General features: G+C 46.9%; 2 protein-coding genes across 2 annotated transcripts in view; both read right to left on the reverse strand.

Annotated features, from left to right (window-relative positions):
- Positions 1 to 321, reverse strand: part of LOC131284434 (nephrin) — a 120,670-nt gene extending 120,349 nt beyond the window's left edge. Inside the window, exon 1 of the mRNA XM_058313291.1 lies at positions 159 to 321. Within this exon, the coding sequence (XP_058169274.1) occupies positions 159 to 321 (163 nt within the window). The remainder of the gene's footprint in view (positions 1 to 158) is intronic.
- A 6,539-nt stretch (positions 322 to 6,860) lies between these two features.
- LOC131287181 (isoleucine--tRNA ligase, cytoplasmic) lies at positions 6,861 to 10,940 on the reverse strand. The gene is made up of 2 exons (XM_058316208.1): positions 10,621 to 10,940; positions 6,861 to 10,533 (listed from the first exon to the last, which is right to left on the reverse strand). The coding sequence occupies exons 1-2, from the start codon at positions 10,770 to 10,772 to the stop codon at positions 7,014 to 7,016; spliced, it is 3,672 nt and encodes a 1,223-aa protein (XP_058172191.1). The 5' UTR covers positions 10,773 to 10,940; the 3' UTR covers positions 6,861 to 7,013.
- Positions 10,941 to 17,867: the final 6,927 nt, after the last annotated feature.

Raw genomic sequence — 17,867 nt, forward strand, 5'->3', positions numbered from 1 at the left:
TATCTGCGGCATTCACGCCGCAAGATGAGGAACCACGTTACCAGCGAGTGAATTCGACAAAACCATACGGCCATCAAACTAATCCAATAATCCTAACGAATTGGCATCATTTTTAGCAAACGAAAGTCCCACCAAAAGATTACTGGAAATGAGCTTACTGTTTTCGTATTCGCTGTCCTTGGCGGTCGCTGCCTTATCAGCTGTCGACGAGGTGAATCCGATCAAAGCGAACAGCGCCACCAGGAGCACCGGATGCCGTTTTCCAGCGCCCCATCCGGAACGACCGGTGCCCGCCCGCCGGCCACATTGTTTGACGCACATAATTACTATCTTTGGGATACACTTTTTTTTCTCGGTAAGCGATTTTCTTCTTCTTTTTTTTCGGTACACTTTTTCAGCCTTCTATTCACCGTCGCTGCACACTACGACACGCACCTTTGCGGCCACGCCATGGCGGGGTTTGAGAGAAACCTTTCGCTTTCGAGATTTAATCCAGCCGTGGATAGGAAAAAACCATCTGAGCACACTATTCACCACCATCGGGCACACACGCACAATCACTTCCACACTCGCCCAAAGCCACCGTACCCCGATGTTCCGGTTTCACTTCGAACGCGCATTTACACATCGCACACTGGTAGGCTGAGGGAAAACCTGGCGAAAATTTTCGACACGCCGACACTTGACTGCGACCTCGGCTGTGTATGGCGGAAGACAAACGAACGAGACTGGTGTGAAGTTGGTCACCGGTTGCTTTGCAGAATCATTTCAGCAAATTTGTGACGACAGCCGACGCGCGCCTGCTGCGTTCCTGCGACTCACAAATCTAACCCAAAGTTACGTGACGTGTAAATAACACCACCTGGCCTGGTGGTATTATTTACGATTTCGGTTGGAAGAAACTTCCTCTCCGCTTTGCCGGAGTTTTCTTGGGGGCTTATTCGGCCCAAAAGGGAAGATTTGTCGACGGGGGCGAGGCTACCGGAGTAACCTGCCGCTGCCGCTAATCAGTGTGGTGTGCGAAGGGAAAACTTTTCCAACCACCGTACCACGTGACCCGATCGATTGTTCAATGTTTGATGCGATTGCGGGTTTCGTTCGATTCGATTTGGTACGCAAAATTCCTCATCCTGATTTCGGCTTTCGTTCGATTTGATTTAGTACGAAAATTCTTCATGCTGAAAAAACAATGTTTCGGACAAATTCGGACCTAGCACCATCCCCTAAGGAAAGGTGGCAAGGTGGCGCAAAAGCTTCCCTGGCCAGTGACGGCGGGTGAGGGGCGAGCGTGGAAATTAATTAATTTATCAACCACTTCACCCACGCACGATTCAGCGACCGATAACGCTTGTCGAGACGTCACGTTTCGGTTCGCCTGTTTCCAATCGATCCGAGAAACAGCTACGCGCCAGACCTTCGCAGTTCATAATGGTCGTGTAGCTACCCGATGGGAAGGGAAAAAGCGTCCGACAAAGTTCGGAGCGAATCAGAAAATCGAAAACCATTGAAGCACATGTCGAGGAAGCGGCGACGCTGTGTCCGGTCCGGAACTGGTTGGAGATTGCTATCGAAAACCTCAGCCCCCGTCGTCGGGAAGATCATCGAGACAAGGGAAAACATTGGAAAGACACAGACATCGAAGAAACGATCCATAGTTTGGCGGTAGTGACAATTTCCACACAACTGGTTCCTCATCTGCCACAGTGTTCGCTGCTGGCCACGTGACGTGAGATCGATTGGTGTGTTGTTCGGAAGTCCTTTCTTCGACCGGTGATCTATCCACTGTCGAGGGGGAGGGTATTTCCGGCCGACCACTCGGAACCGGTTTGGGGCAATTTCACGCACAATCAATAAATCCAACTCAACTGTCACGTATGTGCGGAGATCTACGTGCGCTCGATTCACATCGATGTTTTTCTTTCCCAATTCATCTTCTCACATGAAGCGAGAACCAGGGAGAGATACACCGGGGGGTTTGTGGGGCACACCGAAATCACACTCTTACTAGTCGGAATATGTCTTGGCACACGGATGTGTCAAATCCCCTGAATAGAACTGCTAGTAACACGAAGTAACAGAAATCCATCGGTCGAGTAAGGCGAGGAAGGAGAAGACAGCTGGCAGCAACTGGCAGGACACACAAAGTAGCTCAACACGGCCTTCGATGTGATTGGATTGGTGGTAGAGGATAAGGCAATGGTCCATAACCACGACACTGAGGGGAAGTGAAGGCAAATAACTGTCGTACAGGCGGCACTACAAACCAATCGGATTGTGTCCGTGCGTGAGCTGCGCTTGATTGTTTGCGAACCTTGGCTTGTTTGGCTTTGGCGTTCTCGTCGTAACGCTACTTTACACCTTACTTCCTGCCACCATATCTCACCAGTAACCATCTGGTTGAGTTTTTTGGCAGGAAAATGAAGGCAGGAATCTATCTGCTCACCGGAACAATGCCCGCAACACGCACCGTAACACCTTGCGCGAAGGGACGCGCCCACGAAACCCGAAACCCGCAGTAAACGCTATACACACGTACGGGCCACACGCACGCACGCACGCACGTACGCACGCAAGTTAACACTTTCCGTTGGCGTCGTCGAACCGTTCGGTTTTGCAGCCAAACTCTCACTGCACGGCTTGGCGAAACGGATCAACGGCGAACCGCGAGCGAACGTGCCATCATTGTCATAATCATCTGCACGAACCAGCCAAACTAGCCGAAGCGCGTGAAGATGGACCACACCACACCAGCGCAGCATCAGCAGCAGCCGAAACCTGTGTCCTCGTGAAAACACGACGATGACAAACGCAGCGCCTCTCAGCTCACGGCTGCGTAGGGATATTCGGTGAGCCTTGAGACGATTCTCTCGCCAAGATGAGAAAGGGAAATCACACGGCGTACCACAACGTCGCACGTGGTGAAAGGGGGAAAGTAATGGGTTTCCTTCAAGTGGGCCAGTTTAGGTATTCAGAGAATCAACTCTGCGCTCCCTTCCATTCGGTGTTGCTCGACGCACCACCCTCCTTTCTCGGATTACTGGCAACATACACAATTGTAAAAGGATTTTCTCATCCTCTGGACTCTGGTGGGAAAAATCCTTATTTCTCACCAATCATTTCCGCTGCTTCTCTCTTTGTTTTTCTCTTCGGCATAATCCTCTCCACGAAGAGAAACATCCCAAGTTAGTAAACAGATGATAACAACGATTGGCAATGCCAGCGGGAAAGCACTTTCTCGCAGCATCCTGCGAGATGAGAAATGAGAAAAACGATTGGTGATTCGTACTCACGCCTGTTAGCTTCCAGTGAGCCTACCGATAGGGGAAAGTGGCGTTTTTCCTCACCTTAAAGAGATCCAGATGAGAACCAATCATGTTTGTAGCATGTTCTGTGCAACAGTAGTATTTGGAACGGTGCTACAACATTTTAACGATACACTGTAGGTGTGTTTTTTTCTTCGTTAAATCAAATTAACAGGTAAAGCCACGTGGTTTGTACGGCGACAGCCAACGGTCAATTTTACATTGTAAAGGTATATTTTCCGCATCCCAAATGTATAGTGCATTGTATCAATTGTACACTATGAGGTTTAAGCCACACAGATAGGAGACAACCAAACACCGTCGATACCACATCGTCTTCAGATAGCCCACGGTTTTCGTTATACCTAGAAGAACCCAATTCTGCATGAGTTGGTGTAAAAAAAATTAAAACATCTTCATCCTAACTCTTCATATCGTCAATGCCATCGCCATCGGAATTCTTATAAGAGTGTGGGTAGATCTGATAAAAATGTCCACGCTTCACACCAATCGAACTTTTGACCTTTTCAGAAATCATGCGAAGAGCCTGGAAACCAAAGGCTATCAGCAAAACTGCACTCAACGTTATCACTTACATCTTGCTGTGAAAAATGTTAAGCACCGTTTCGAAGAAGCTGCTCTTTTATAGTGTTCCCAGGCTTCCCAACAAACGTGCTTTCAACTTTGCTATATGAAATGTATTAATTTATACAAATCAAACAGCTAGTATAGCGCGGCAGGTTTCTAACTTAGTAATAATAACATACGACGGCATCCCACAGATTCTTTATCGTTGGAAAAACAACTCGCTACAGACCAAAATTCCTGCTCCCTCGTAATCTTCAAAGAAAGTACAGTTAACTGTTTCAACAATTTAAACTTTATTAGGAAACCAATCAATTGCAATTTGACCACATACCATTGTATCGGTTGAGGTTCACACGAGGGACAAACAATCATTTGCATACCAAATGTAGCAAAACATTTGGTTGGCCTGGAGTTGATTTTCGAAACTCCCTATCATCGAACGCTTGCTAACGATGCTCGGGGTACGATGAGCCACCTGCATTCCAATTGTTGGATCGAAAATACACCCACCTGATCAAACATCCCCCAGTTGATCGATTGTTTGTCGGGGCTTTCGTGTTAAACTCCATCCATTTTGGCCCTTGGCGGTCCACTCTCCGCCAAAATGGTGGACGCTTGGAGAGTTGTACGAAAACAAACCAATTTTGATTGCGGTGGAGTACAGTTGCTTCCAACGAAATTAGGAGTAGATGGCAAAGATTAATCGCATCAGATGAGATTATTCAATTGAACCGTTTACACTTCGCTTTCAAGTTCCGATTGTTGTACTATGTGACCATCTCGGTATATTTACGTTACTCAAATGAACATAACATATTTTCTACTGATATGGAGTAATCTTTAATCAATGAGAAAGTAATTGCTCTAATTCAATTACCAATCTTCAAATTTCGGACCTGTATCTAATATACGCAATCCGTAGATTGAATTACAGGAAACATGCGTGGCTAAGAGAGAAACTTGTTCAATTCTGATAAATAGAAGTAATTATTTCTAAGAATTGTCATTAGAAAAGACATTCTGAATATGGATACCTAAAAAATGTAGACCAAAAAGAAAAGAAAGAAGAAAAGAAAGTATATAATTATAATTTATTAAAAAAGATTCTATATTTAATTTCGTCAAGGTGGATTTGTTTAACAAATATATCAGGTTCTATTTTGTCAATTGAAAATGTTAAACCATTTTAGTGTAAATCTTACCGCACTTGTCTATTTATTTTGTTATTAATACAAATGCTTCCTCCTGATTTTACTAGCGGTTTTTAACGCTCATAAGTAAATAACCCGAACAATAAATCGGTAAACTTTTTGCAACCAAACGATGCCATGGCCACACGACCCAATATGCATTTAATACCAGCCGCCAGCCAAAGTGGAAGTAACACGAAGCGGAAGGTGAAATTTAACACCCGTAAATAAACGTCCCTGGCCAAACGAGCCGGATGCGTGGGGCATATTTATTGTATCTGCACCTCAACCCGTCTGAAGCAACCATTCGGGATCGGGTCAATGGTGCGGTCTTCCGGTGGCCCTTTCGACTGTCCCATTGACCGCGTGTCAGTCGAGTATTACGTACGGAGTTTTGCCCACTCAGCGGTTGATTAATTAGGCTAGTAAATGAAATTTGTTCGCATCATTTCGCACTCCCGTCGTCATCGTTTAACTTGCTTCGTGCAAGGTCTGCAAAATGAGCAACAGAGTTGTGTTGATAGAATGTTTCGTTTATGCTCGGGGGGCAGTATTGGTTCAGGTCTTTTTTTAAATTTCCGTGTATGTTAAAGCTTAAAACATTGTTTAAAGAAATAAACCCATCCCATGCCCATGTCAACTGAATCCCGTCGCGGGGACCTATCATTTTATTTAACACATCCGTTCCAATCAACGAATGTAATGCGAGCTCAATCGGAAATGAACTACGACGATGAAGCAACCGTTTGTGGAACGAGAAAAAAACACCACCAGCACATTATTACACTCCTGTTGGCGAAGAGACCAATCATGGCAGGGTACGGTATCGGGCAAAATACTCAATGGTGCCCTGTTGGAAACCTGATCGTTATCTGGAAACGCTTGAAGAAGCGCATTCTCCGCCAGTAAACTCGCCATAAACTGTTGTCGTTGTAGCTCGAATAAATCGATGCATGTTGCCATGATGCCATGGACGTATCGCTAGTGACACATAATTAATGAGTGTGGTCCGTGTTATGCCAACGGATGCTTTACGATATGAACAAATAAGTTTTCCCACGGAACGTAATGTGCCAGCCGTTCGTTAGGCTCATCCATTCGGGGTATTTTATTTCCTCTTACAACGTACAAAAAGCAATGGGACAGCCATATGCATTTCATATCATGTGCGTTCACAGGTGAGATCTTAATCCCTCACTCAATTATTTGTTTACACAAAAGCACAGAAACTCTACCAGTGCATAAAGTCGGTTTCATGCTGAACAATTATTAACGGTAGTTAATGCAGCTCTTCGTTAATTACACACAGTTTATAAATCCATGATGATCGTTTCTGCAACTTCAAAATTAACCACTATCAGACGTGTTGGTTACGTGCACAGTCGATTGCATACCTGTCAGGCGTATGTCGTGAAATTCTTCCTAGCAATGCATCCTGCAAACTAATGCTTCGTTACGGAGGTCTAGTTCGTCTCACGTTAACAAGCCGGCCTCCCTTCCAATGTTTTCACTAATGACACGGTGATTGATTCGCATTAGCCGTGGGCGGTGATTAGTCTAATAGACTAAGCGTTATCGTTATCACACGGTGCTGACATAATCGAAACATCGGCCTAATCCCGCTAGACCCAGGAGGTCATAGAGGTGGCACATTAACATCGATTTAAATTGCATGTTTCATTTTTCTCGTTATCAACATCAACATCGAAGACGCTATGGCTAGTTAATACGTGAAGCCTAAATAACGCACACACAAAATTCTCTTTGAGAAAGAAAGTACAGCTTTATTAAATTAGTTCAAAATTAAATCCATGATTTTTTTGCTTCGCATGCGGCGGGGGAATAAAACGTAAATTCCAAATACGTTAAGCCTATGATTAGTCGCAAACAAATCGTATCGTTATCCAAGGTCGTAGAATATGTATTGCGGTGCTCACTGTGCCAGGACCGTCCGTTTCACTCCAACCGGATTCTCTTCGAAGACGGTAGTTTTACGACCGTCCGCACCGTTGACGTTCCGAAACGCGGCAAACGGCATGTTCGGCGGGGTCCAGCCCGACGCCGGTAGGCTTTCACCCTGCGTCACGTAAAGTGTTTGTCGGTTGAGCTGAGCCACGTCGAGCTTTGCGCCGTCGGTCAGCAGCTTACCGTTGGCACCGGCGAGCACGTTGAATCGTACATCCTTCAGTCCGAAAAGGGATTCCACTTCCTGACGAAGCTGGGCGTACGTGAGCGCCTGCCCAGTTCGGCTTCCGGCGAGCAGAAGAGACGCCTTGTGCGACGAAACACCTTGCCCTTGGTAGCGCGGTACTAGGCGCTCGTCGAGATGGAGATTCACCCACGGTGCAGCCGGAACCTCGCGATCCTGTGGTGAGCAGATGGTGATCGTCAGCGTCGATCCCTTAAGCTCTTGCGATTCTTCGATCAGCACCGGTTTGGTGGCCGCTTCCGGTCCGTAGGTGGCAAACGGTGACTTCACCGTGCTCACGATGTACGATTGATGACTTTCGGCCACACTGCGCACCTCTCCATCACCACCGGCGACGGTGTAGTAGATCAGCACCGGATCAGTCGGGATGAGCTTGGCCTTCTTCTTCAGCTTCTGAATGCGGTTGATGATTTCACGGGCCGTTCCCTCACGCATCAGCTCTTCGTTCGGGGTCATATCGAGCAGCACCAGCACGTCGTTATCGCTATGCGCCTCGAACGATGCATTCTCACCGCTAAACTGATAGATCAAACGTATCTCCTCCAGCTCCACCCGATGGCCGGCGATAGTAAAATGGCCTTGGGCGAGCTGGCGCGAAATCTCTTCATCCGACAGCTGCTTGATGGCCGTCAGGACTTGCTTGAAGTCGTTCTTTAGCCGTACGCCGAGCGTCTTGTGGTCGGCTTCGGCACGCATCTTTACCCCATACCGTTGCCTCTCGGAGCTCAGCGTAATACGGCGCACGTTAAGCTCACCCAAAATGAAGCCCTCTAGCGAGCGAATGTCGGCCAGGTACTCCTCACTCTGGTGCACGACGATAACCTCCGTCAGTGGGTACTTGATCGGCATGGTACGTCGATCGCGCATCACACGACCGAGCTCAACGACGGCCTGCATACGCGCGACAGCCCTCTCAATGGAAATGTTTATATACTTCCCATTGGACGATGGCATCATCTGGTAGTGGACGCTTCCGTCCATCGGTTCCTTTGATAGTAATCGCAAACGCTGATACATAAACTCAGTCAAGTAGGGCGTGAATGGCGCCATCATCTTGACCATAGCCAGCAACACATCGTAGAGCGTGTCAAGTGCATGATAACAATCTTCCACGCCATATTCGCCCTTGATACGCTTCCGGTTCATGCGCACGTACCAGTTGGTAAGCTGGTCGATGAATTTCGTCAACCTCGGCACCACCGTATACAGCCGATACGCCTTCATCTCCTCCGTGACGAACTTCAGCAGCGACTCCTTGAACGAAATGATCCACACGTCCATCACGTTGGTAGAACGCCTTTCCGCATGGCGCACCGGATCGTACCGATAAACGATACCTTCTTCCTTCGCAAAACGATCGACGTTTTGGAACAGGAACCGGAACGCGTTGAACCACGGTAGAAAGACGTCCTTGATGATGTCACGCACACCTTCCTCCTTGAAGCGAAGATTTTCCGCCCGCACAACCGGGGAATTGATCAGGTACAGGCGGAGCGCATCCGCACCGTACTTATTAACCACCTCCATCGGGTCGGGGTAATTCTTCTTGCGTTTGGACATCTTTTGCCCGTCGGCGGCCAGCACCAGCCCAGTCACGTTGAGGTTCTTGAAGGGAGCCTTGTTGAAGAGTGCCGTCGAGATAACGAGCAGTGTGTAGAACCAGCCACGCGTTTGATCAATGCCCTCCGCAATGAAGTCGGCCGGGAAATTGTTCATAAACTCGGCAGGATTCTCGAACGGATAGTGACTCTGGGCGAAAGGCATCGAGCCGGACTCGAACCAGCAGTCAAACACTTCGGTGACACGGCGAAGCGGGGGATTTCCTGGCACGGCCGACGGGATTTCGATGTGATCGATGCTCTCCCGATGGAGATCGGTTACTCGAACTCCCGAGTAACGCTCCAGCTCATCGATGCTACCGATGCAGACGATTTCCTTACCGTCCGGTGAGATCCACAGCGGAATCGGCGTACCCCAGTAGCGATTACGACTGATCGCCCAATCACGCGCATCCCGCAGCCAATTACCGAAGCGCTTTTCCTTCACATACTCCGGCACCCAATACGTTTGTGAGCTGCAGTTCAACAGCTGCTGGTTCATGTGTTCCACGCGCACAAACCACGACGGTACGGCCTTGTAGATCAGCGGCGTGTCCGATCGCCAGCAGAACGGATAGTTGTGCTTAACTTGCGAGGCTAGCACCAACCGACCGCGCTCCTTCAGCAGCTTAATGATGGCCTTATCGGCGTCCTTAACGTACTGGCCGCAGAAGTCCGTGACCGGATCGACAAACTTTCCACTCGCATCAACCGGACAGACGATCTCCTGATCGCGCTTGATTACACCGTTCGCCAGGCAGACGCGGTAATCGTCCTCACCGAAGTACGGTGCCTGGTGGACCACTCCCGTACCGGATTCCTCCGTTACGTACGTATCAGTGAGCACGCGGAACGCCACACTATCGTATTTACGGAAATAATCAAACAGTGGCTCATAGCGAGCCCCCGCCAACTTGGCACCCGGGAAACGATCAAGGATTTCGTAGTTTTCCGGTCCCTTCAGCAGCGCCTCAACACGGCACTCCATTAGGATGTAAACTTTGCTCGTTTTCGTTTCACGCACACGCACGTACACCAGTTCCGGGTGTACACAGCAGGCCAGATTCGACGGCAACGTCCACGGAGTTGTCGTCCAGCCAACCAAAGCCGCCCCATCCTTATCGCCCACCAGTGGGAATGATACGAACACGGCCGGGTCGGTCACTTCCTTGTAGTTCTGGCCCGACTCAAAGTTGGACAATGCGGTCGTACAGGCGGTCGAGTATGGCATCACCTTAACGCCCTGATAAACGAAACCCTTCGAGTACAGCTGCTTAAACACCCACCAGATGGACTCCATGTACCACGGGTAGAGCGTTTTGTAGTCGTTCTTGAAGTCGATCCAGCGGCCCATCCGACCCACAATCTGCTCCCACTCGTTCGCGTACCGCATCACGATCTTGCGACACTCGTTGTTGTACGCCTTGATGCCCATCTTGGCCACGTCGTCCGGTCCGCGGATGTTCAGCGTTTTGTCGATCTCGTACTCCACCGGCAACCCGTGACAATCCCACCCGAAGCGACGTTCCACGTGGTAACCCTGCTGGTGCGCGTACCGCGTCACAATATCCTTCACCGTACCGGCCAAGATGTGTCCGTAGTGTGGCAAACCGGTCGCAAACGGTGGTCCATCATAAAAGGTGTATCTGTTGTGGTTAGAAACACGGTTACCAACAATGGCCTCCACTGTACTCTGACATCACACCTGTTCGTGATTGCGTAAAATACCTTACCTCGGTTTTCCCTTCGATTGCTTCAGGCATGTTTCGAACACCTTTTCCGTCTGCCAGTAGGCGAGCACTTTTTCCTCTTCCGCCGGAAAATTGATGGCCTCCGGCAGCCTCGTCATCTCGTCAGTGGTTATGTTGTTCATACCGCCGGCCATGCGTTACCCGCAACTGCACAAATAACAATAATCGGCAGTTCGCTTCGCTGGCGTGGAAATGCAATGAACCTTAGCTGCACAAAAATGCACCTTCAGCGTTTTCTGCCAACACACCGCGCTCCGATTTCGTCAGATTTTTACGTCGTGTGGTGCAGTTGCACGCGCGGAAGAACCTGGTGAGGTTTTGACGTCGGCAAATGTGTACTGACATTCCGGTACGAGTCTGCTTTTGACAGTTCACTTCTTTTCGTTTTGCTTTTGCGCAGAGAGAGGTACTGCTTGAAACAAAGAGAGATCATTTAATTTCCAAATGTTCCATATCAAAACCGTTCATTCATTCATCATTTTCTTCTGTTTCTGCTGTTTATCGCAAAATTTATTCATACAGTATTCGCGATATGATGTTGAAAAACATGAGCTGTCAAAATAATCTTTGTGCGAGCAACCTGATTGCTATAGGCACTTTGGCACCGTCTGTCAATGCCCGGTGAACCCCTGGTCACAGCTTTGCGCAACCGCATGCGGTTGCGTTTTTTCCCATGGGAGAGATAGGAGCTGTCATGGGCTGTCACCGCAGACGCAAGACCTTGCGGTTGCTGTACTAAAAAATCAAACGAGTTTGATTCTTGCCGCAGACTCTTGCGTTTTTATATGTCAACAGTAAATTTTGTTCCTAGTAGACTTTAATGAGATTGTATGCTCATATAAGTGGTATATTCAAACATTAAAGTATTATTTTTGGCAAAAAGCTGTGCTCGTTTGACAGATCAAAAACGCAACCGCATGCGGTTGCGGAAAGCTGTGACCACAGGTTGAGCATTTCTATCCGCTCGTGTGTTTGCAAACACGTTTTTTTAAAACGCTTGCTGCAATATGCGTCAGCGCTCAGGAATGTTTTTGCTTGTTGCCAAGTGTTCGTCGTAAACTGTGAAATTGCATCACTTGCATTATGCATTGTTGCGCTTCCAGTTTCATTGATGGGTAAGCGTTATCTACATTCAACGCGCAATTTACTACAATCGTGGTCAAATGTAGGACAAAGCCGCTTCATTCAATTGCGATGAAAAAAGTTGGAGGGTTGTTATTTGACCGCCATGGTACAAAATAAAATAAAAACGTGAATATGATTAGATAATGCTTCAAAAATTGTAATTTTAAATTTAAAAACGCTATTTTACTATCCGACAAATTCGGATGAAATTATTTGTATCTTGTTAAACTTTTGAGACAAATTCCAATTCACCATCCATACATCTGATCAGCTGTATGGTCTTTAAAGGCACTTAATAAGTGTAAACGATTTTTCAACGGCAAAGAGACCCTCGGGAAAAGAATATGAAACAAAAATCTTCACCATCCGTCGTAAGACATTTGGTAAAGTTTCCTTTGCGGCGCCAAATCAACGAACCACGTGCGCTGCTAGCTGCAACCCTACGCGACTGTATCGAGTTCCGCGAAAAAGTGAAACAATAAACCCTCATCGCTATCATGACACGCTACAAAAACGAAAACACAAGTTACATATCATCCACATTGCTCACCCCCTGTGCGACCGCCCTTCCCCGTCAGCCTTTCTTGGTACGGCGTGATTAATACTGATTACAGCCGACAAACTTCTCCCCATGAGCTCCCTCCCTTGCGAACTATTAAAACTAATTTGCTCCAATGTGGAAACATGAATATTGCCCTAGTGCCCCAAACATAATCCTCCTCGGCTTCTGGGTGCTGAAATCGGAAGTACCAACATTTCTTCGCCCGTAGGCTAATGATGGAATCCTGATCAAATTTCAACTCTGGCGGGATAATATGTACTCACGAATCCTCACACCAGCGACACGGCTGACTGGTGAGGGGAGAAACACTTTTCATCTGCCGAAGAATGGTAAGTTTTGCAACCCACCAACCCTGGCCGCCTTTATCCGCTCGATGATTAATTCGCGCAAGCAAAACCGAAACCATTAAAGAAAATGTGTTCCCGAGACCGCTAAAGAAACCACCGAAACACCGCACGCGAGAGGAAATTACTTCCCGGGCCCCCATCCTGTGACGCGTTGGGCCGGATATCCTTCCACTGGAAGCATCTGTATCCGGCGCTCTTGCGAGGCATCGGAAGCTGGAGTACGTCGGTGACGATGGTGTCACGTGGAAAGAAATAATTCCTTGCTCCAATCATCACCAAACGGCTCCTCAAACAAGCGCGCTAATAGGTCCGACATTCAATGAGCTAACGTCGGTGGGCTTTTATGGCGAGAAATTATTATGCCACCACCCACGAGGAGTTGGCGCGGGGAAAAACGTAACCGTAGGAACGAACCGAATTCCGTAGCAAATTCCGTTCCCTCTGAAATCAAAGTAAGCTTAAAGGACACCGGATGGGTAACAAAGCTTTTAATTTATTCCACTAGTTTTCCCCACAATCGTTCCGGGACCACTTTCCCGTTTCGATTAACTTGCGCCACACGGAGCGTAAATGTTTTCAATAGGATTTGCGTGTCGTTAAACAAACCCAGAACCGACGGCCCCACCTCCTCGGTGGCTTCTCCCTTTATCGGGTTTCGCCGCGAAACCGGGCGTACACAATCGCACGTTCCCGGCTTAACAACAATTTTCGTAAAATGATTAATTAGCTCCCGGGCGAGCTCCTTCCCTTTGGTTGGCCTTTTTGCAGGCAACGACCTCAAACTTCGGGTGGTGCCGCCACAGTGACATTGGTTCGCGGCAAAACTATCGCCGGGTGAGGGGAAAATTTATGAGCCATACAGATTACCGGCCACCATATGGAAGCGGGTACGTAGGGTGGTACCATGCAGATGTCTTAACTTTCACCTCTTTCCCAAAAGTCAGATTGACACACAAACACGTGCGCCCAGGTATACGAGTTGCGAAGGAGTAAATCGGCTTGAAAATGGAAAATGGCTTCCATGGTATTCGGGACGTTTGCAATCGGCCGCTTCGGAGCTCCGATGCCATTATTGTTTGTATACTAGGAATTACGCAATAAAATCATCAAAAGTCACCGCATTCATCGGGCTTAGCGTTCATAACTTATTCCGATTAGTAATCCAATTTAATTATACAAATTTGTTCTGCATTCAGCCGGCTCCATTGTTGGCGACCTATGTATGTAAATGAAGAAAGATGCTTTGAATGCCGCATAAATCATATTGGTGCTGTCGTTTGAAGAAACCTATCTATTATCAAATACCAAATGCTATCTTAAACAGACCACCATACCGTGGAACTGTTATTTAAAGAATAAAAATTATGAAACTGATAAAAATATTCCATTTTATGCTTCCTGCCAAATCATTCCATAAAAAATTCCCTAATTTGGGATAGAAGCAACTGCGGTGCTATAAAAGCAAACGCCAAACCTTCATTGATTGCCCACTTAACGATCGTAGTTTACTGCACCGCAGGGCTAACAAATGCGCAAAAGTACATCCAATCAAAAGCTTTTGAAACTCTGTCGTACGTAAAAATGAAACGGGGATCGCTCTATCTCTCTCTTGGCCAATGAATATCCACGCGCTGAAAAACTCCAGCACACAGTCTCCAAACGGGTAATTTCGATCCATTTACAGCGACTGGGTATGAGCCTGGTTCCAATTAAACTCTCAAAAACGTTGCCCACTTGTCTGAGCAGGCCCTGTTTTTTTTACATTACGACCCTTTTTCGATGCAGTATTGTTCATTTGCATAGCAGGCACCAAACATGACAGGCTCAGACAGAGCATAACGCGAGCAGCGCGCACTCCAAAACGCATCTTCAACGCGATGGCTCCGAAGCCCTTCATCAATCAAGTACCGTCAACGATTAGCGTTCGCGAAAATCCATGCCGCAATGGAAATGGCGAGAGAAGTAAAACATAAAACAGAAACGCACATCATCCGCCATCGAATGGCGGTGCATCGGAACTGGAAATGGCGTTCTTTTTTTTTGCGCCATTAAAGGTTGCTGTGGTTTCCCCGAAGTGAATTGGGTGGATTTGGGAAAATCGCTCACATACAATCATTTGGAGTTGCGGATTGGAAAATTACGATTAAAATAAATATGAATGACACTTCGAGTTTAAAGGAGAAAAACGTATAACACGAGGACATAAAAGAATCCTGATTACAGTTTGTGCTGATAGGCGCAATTAACTGTTCGGATGGATTTTTCTGTGCGTTTTTCTCCACCATACTTACCCACATCACAAACCATTTAATGATCAATGCATTCTAATGAAGGACTTGACGTGAGGTACATTCGGTATACAGTTGGTTGCCACGCAAGAATTACCAACGAATACCATTTTCGACCGTACGGTAACCCTTGAAATGGGAGGAGGGCAGCGCTGGAAAATCCGTGATAGCAAAATCGAAATTCATTTTGCTCGTACGTTAAAAGCTCGTTTGTTCATTGACTATTTTTTGGTCCCGAACAGGAACCAAACGCAATAATCTTGTCGAGCATTAAATTGAATTCGAACAAATGAAACCTTCTGTAGAAACATTCGAAGATGCATCAGGAATGCATAATGCGCACGCAAAAAGGGTATGTTGAGAGGAAAACAAAGGGGGTGGCGTGCAATGCAAGTCCTGTGTACTTGTAAGTAGCAAGCTGATAGAACCATGGATTTGAAAGCATCACGAATCATATAATTGCTGATGATCCAGCTACTTTTATGCTACGTAACTGATATAAAATCAAATGAAAACGCTCTTTTAAATTTAAAAAGACAAGTCAAACTTACCCAAAGAGAATATTTTGAAATGTGAATGATCGGTTATCGATTATACCGAACTATTTATCACAGATTAAATTTATTTTTATATCAGTAAATCATCCCATTTCGTCAATGTGTTATATATTCTACAGCATACAGCAAATAAATAATTTCAACTAAAATAGACTGAAACGAACCCAAAAGAGATGTTTTCAGTACACGGAAAGCGTTTTGCGGGATACCAATTCCAAAGCCACTTTACCAGGCAGGTGCAATGTCATTGAGCCAATGCTTCCGCAGAAGATGCAAACTACACATCCCAGAAGAGCTTCACAAAAACACCCATACACACTTGCTAAACGTCCCGGGCACGGAAGGATACACACGCGATCGTGTTGTGAAATGATTTCCGGCGGGACGAGCCATACGATCCTGTACGCTCGGCACTTCCGGATTCGCTCGGAAACACCCAAGCAGCCGACCGTGCCATGGTATTGTTTTTCTTCCCCGAGCGTCCTTCGTACCGGGCGCGTGTGTAAGGTGTTTGTAACGTGTTTCCATTTCCACACCGCAGCCACTCCGTCACCGGAGCGAAATGTGTCGTGTGGGCGAAGGGTTTTGGGGTCGAAACACCAGACGTGGGGGGAAGGTTCCCGCGTGGCAAAAAGTGGGAACCGAAGTTTATGCATTTCCTTGCAAAAGTTTCCCGACTGACTGTCATCGTGGAGGCACGTCGTTGTAAACAAACGCAAAAGCTGCACCGTGCACCGACCGCAAAAAGCGAATCGAAACCCGGTGCCCGCCAGAGCGGGATGCAAGACGACCCCAGTACGGCCCGGGCACACCTTCAGCATCTTCGCCCGGAAAACAACTAAACGCACATATTTGCATATCCGGTCGCAAAACAATGCGCGAGGCCAAGCGCTCTCACCAGCCCCTTTCGGAGTTTCGGTGCAAGCCGGAGGCACGGCTGGCGGAGCGGCCAAAGATTGCCACTATTTATCTGAAGGATCTGCGGAAAGTGGCTAAAAACCAGTGGCGCGTTCTCATAAACACACACACACAAACACTTTTACATACGAGGACTTGAAACTTTTGAACCGCACTTTCCTTCCGCACGGGGCAAACGAACGCTCGACGAAGCCCGATGCATAATGCAACACCGAACACGATGCACCGAAATGCAGCAGAATGTGTCGGCAGGAAGTGCAAAGTTTACAGAACTGCTACAGATAACGTTTAATTTGACAGTGAAGCGGTGCTGCGAAGGAGCGACTGGCTTCCATTTCTGCACCGCGAATTGTGGCGTTATCTCTTCTTTTGGCCCCAGCAAACCATCAGTTGGGAAAGCTTCTTTTCGTGGTCTAGTTTTGAACTTAGGTATCCGACGGTATGCACAGTAATAATCATTTGAAAAAATATCAGTCCATTATCATATTTTTATGGGATTTGGTTTTTGAAAGAAAAGCCATCTTTTTTATGCATTGCGTTCTACTTTACTTTTTGTGAAATGTTGTATTTGCTTATCAAAAATGTAGAAAATATCAAAATTACGAAAGGTAAGGTTATCTTGATACATTTATGTATGTCAAGGATAAACATTTCATTAAGAGAAAGCTATCATATAAAAATATATTGTTAAATCGTCGATGCCTCGTTCCTCTAGCTTTACATTGCACTTGCCAACACAAACAAACCAGAAACACACCCTTATCAATAATGTATCTAATCTGCCTCACATGGGCGGACAAGCTCCCACAATAAAGGCAACAGAAAAAAAAACCTCCACCATCGTCTGGCATTCAATTACTTCGCTCGAAAAACCGAAGTCTCCAAAACAATTTCCAGACTCAACCGCTAATTTGGCAACTATTTTTAACAGCAATCATACTTCGTCCGGCAGGACGACAGCGCTCAGCCAGCAGCGATAACAATTTCCTTCCTAATCATGCCGGTTACCGCTTTCTAGCCGGTCTACCGCAAACATAAAAAACACATTCACACACACACACACACTGCTAAATCCAAGCCCATGGCAGGACATTTGCCAGCCCGACGACCCGGGACATGAATAATTCAGACACGGCGCAAGCAGCAGCGTAAACAGGCCGAACTGAGGCAGCCAAAAACATAGTTTGTCTAAGTTTCTTCCGTGCCGGGACGCAGTCAAGATAACAAGGCTGCCATCTCAATTTTGAAGCTTTCGCCGGGGTTTTTTTTTTGATAGTTTTTGTTTGTCTGTTTGTTACTCTAGATTTCCTCTGTTTTTTTCCGACCAAGCCTGTCCCAAGCTCGACGCCACGCGGTCCCAATTCCATGCGCATTGGTATGCATTGTAAATGTCACCAATTTATTCCACAACGAAGGAGTTTAATTTTAAATG

This window comes from Anopheles ziemanni, chromosome 3 (genome assembly GCF_943734765.1).
Source record: "Anopheles ziemanni chromosome 3, idAnoZiCoDA_A2_x.2, whole genome shotgun sequence".
NCBI classification, from domain to species: domain Eukaryota; kingdom Metazoa; phylum Arthropoda; class Insecta; order Diptera; family Culicidae; genus Anopheles; species Anopheles ziemanni.

What these genes read in the sequence shown, in the direction of transcription:
- LOC131287181 (XM_058316208.1), bottom strand. Translation starts at nt 10,772, where the DNA reads ATGGCCGGCGGTATGAACAACATAACCACTGACGAGATGACGAGGCTG. An exon ending in CAATCGAAGGGAAAACCGAG is followed by an intron (nt 10,534 to 10,620) that starts GTAAGGTATTTT and finishes TAACCACAACAG; the next exon opens with ATACACCTTTTATGATGGAC.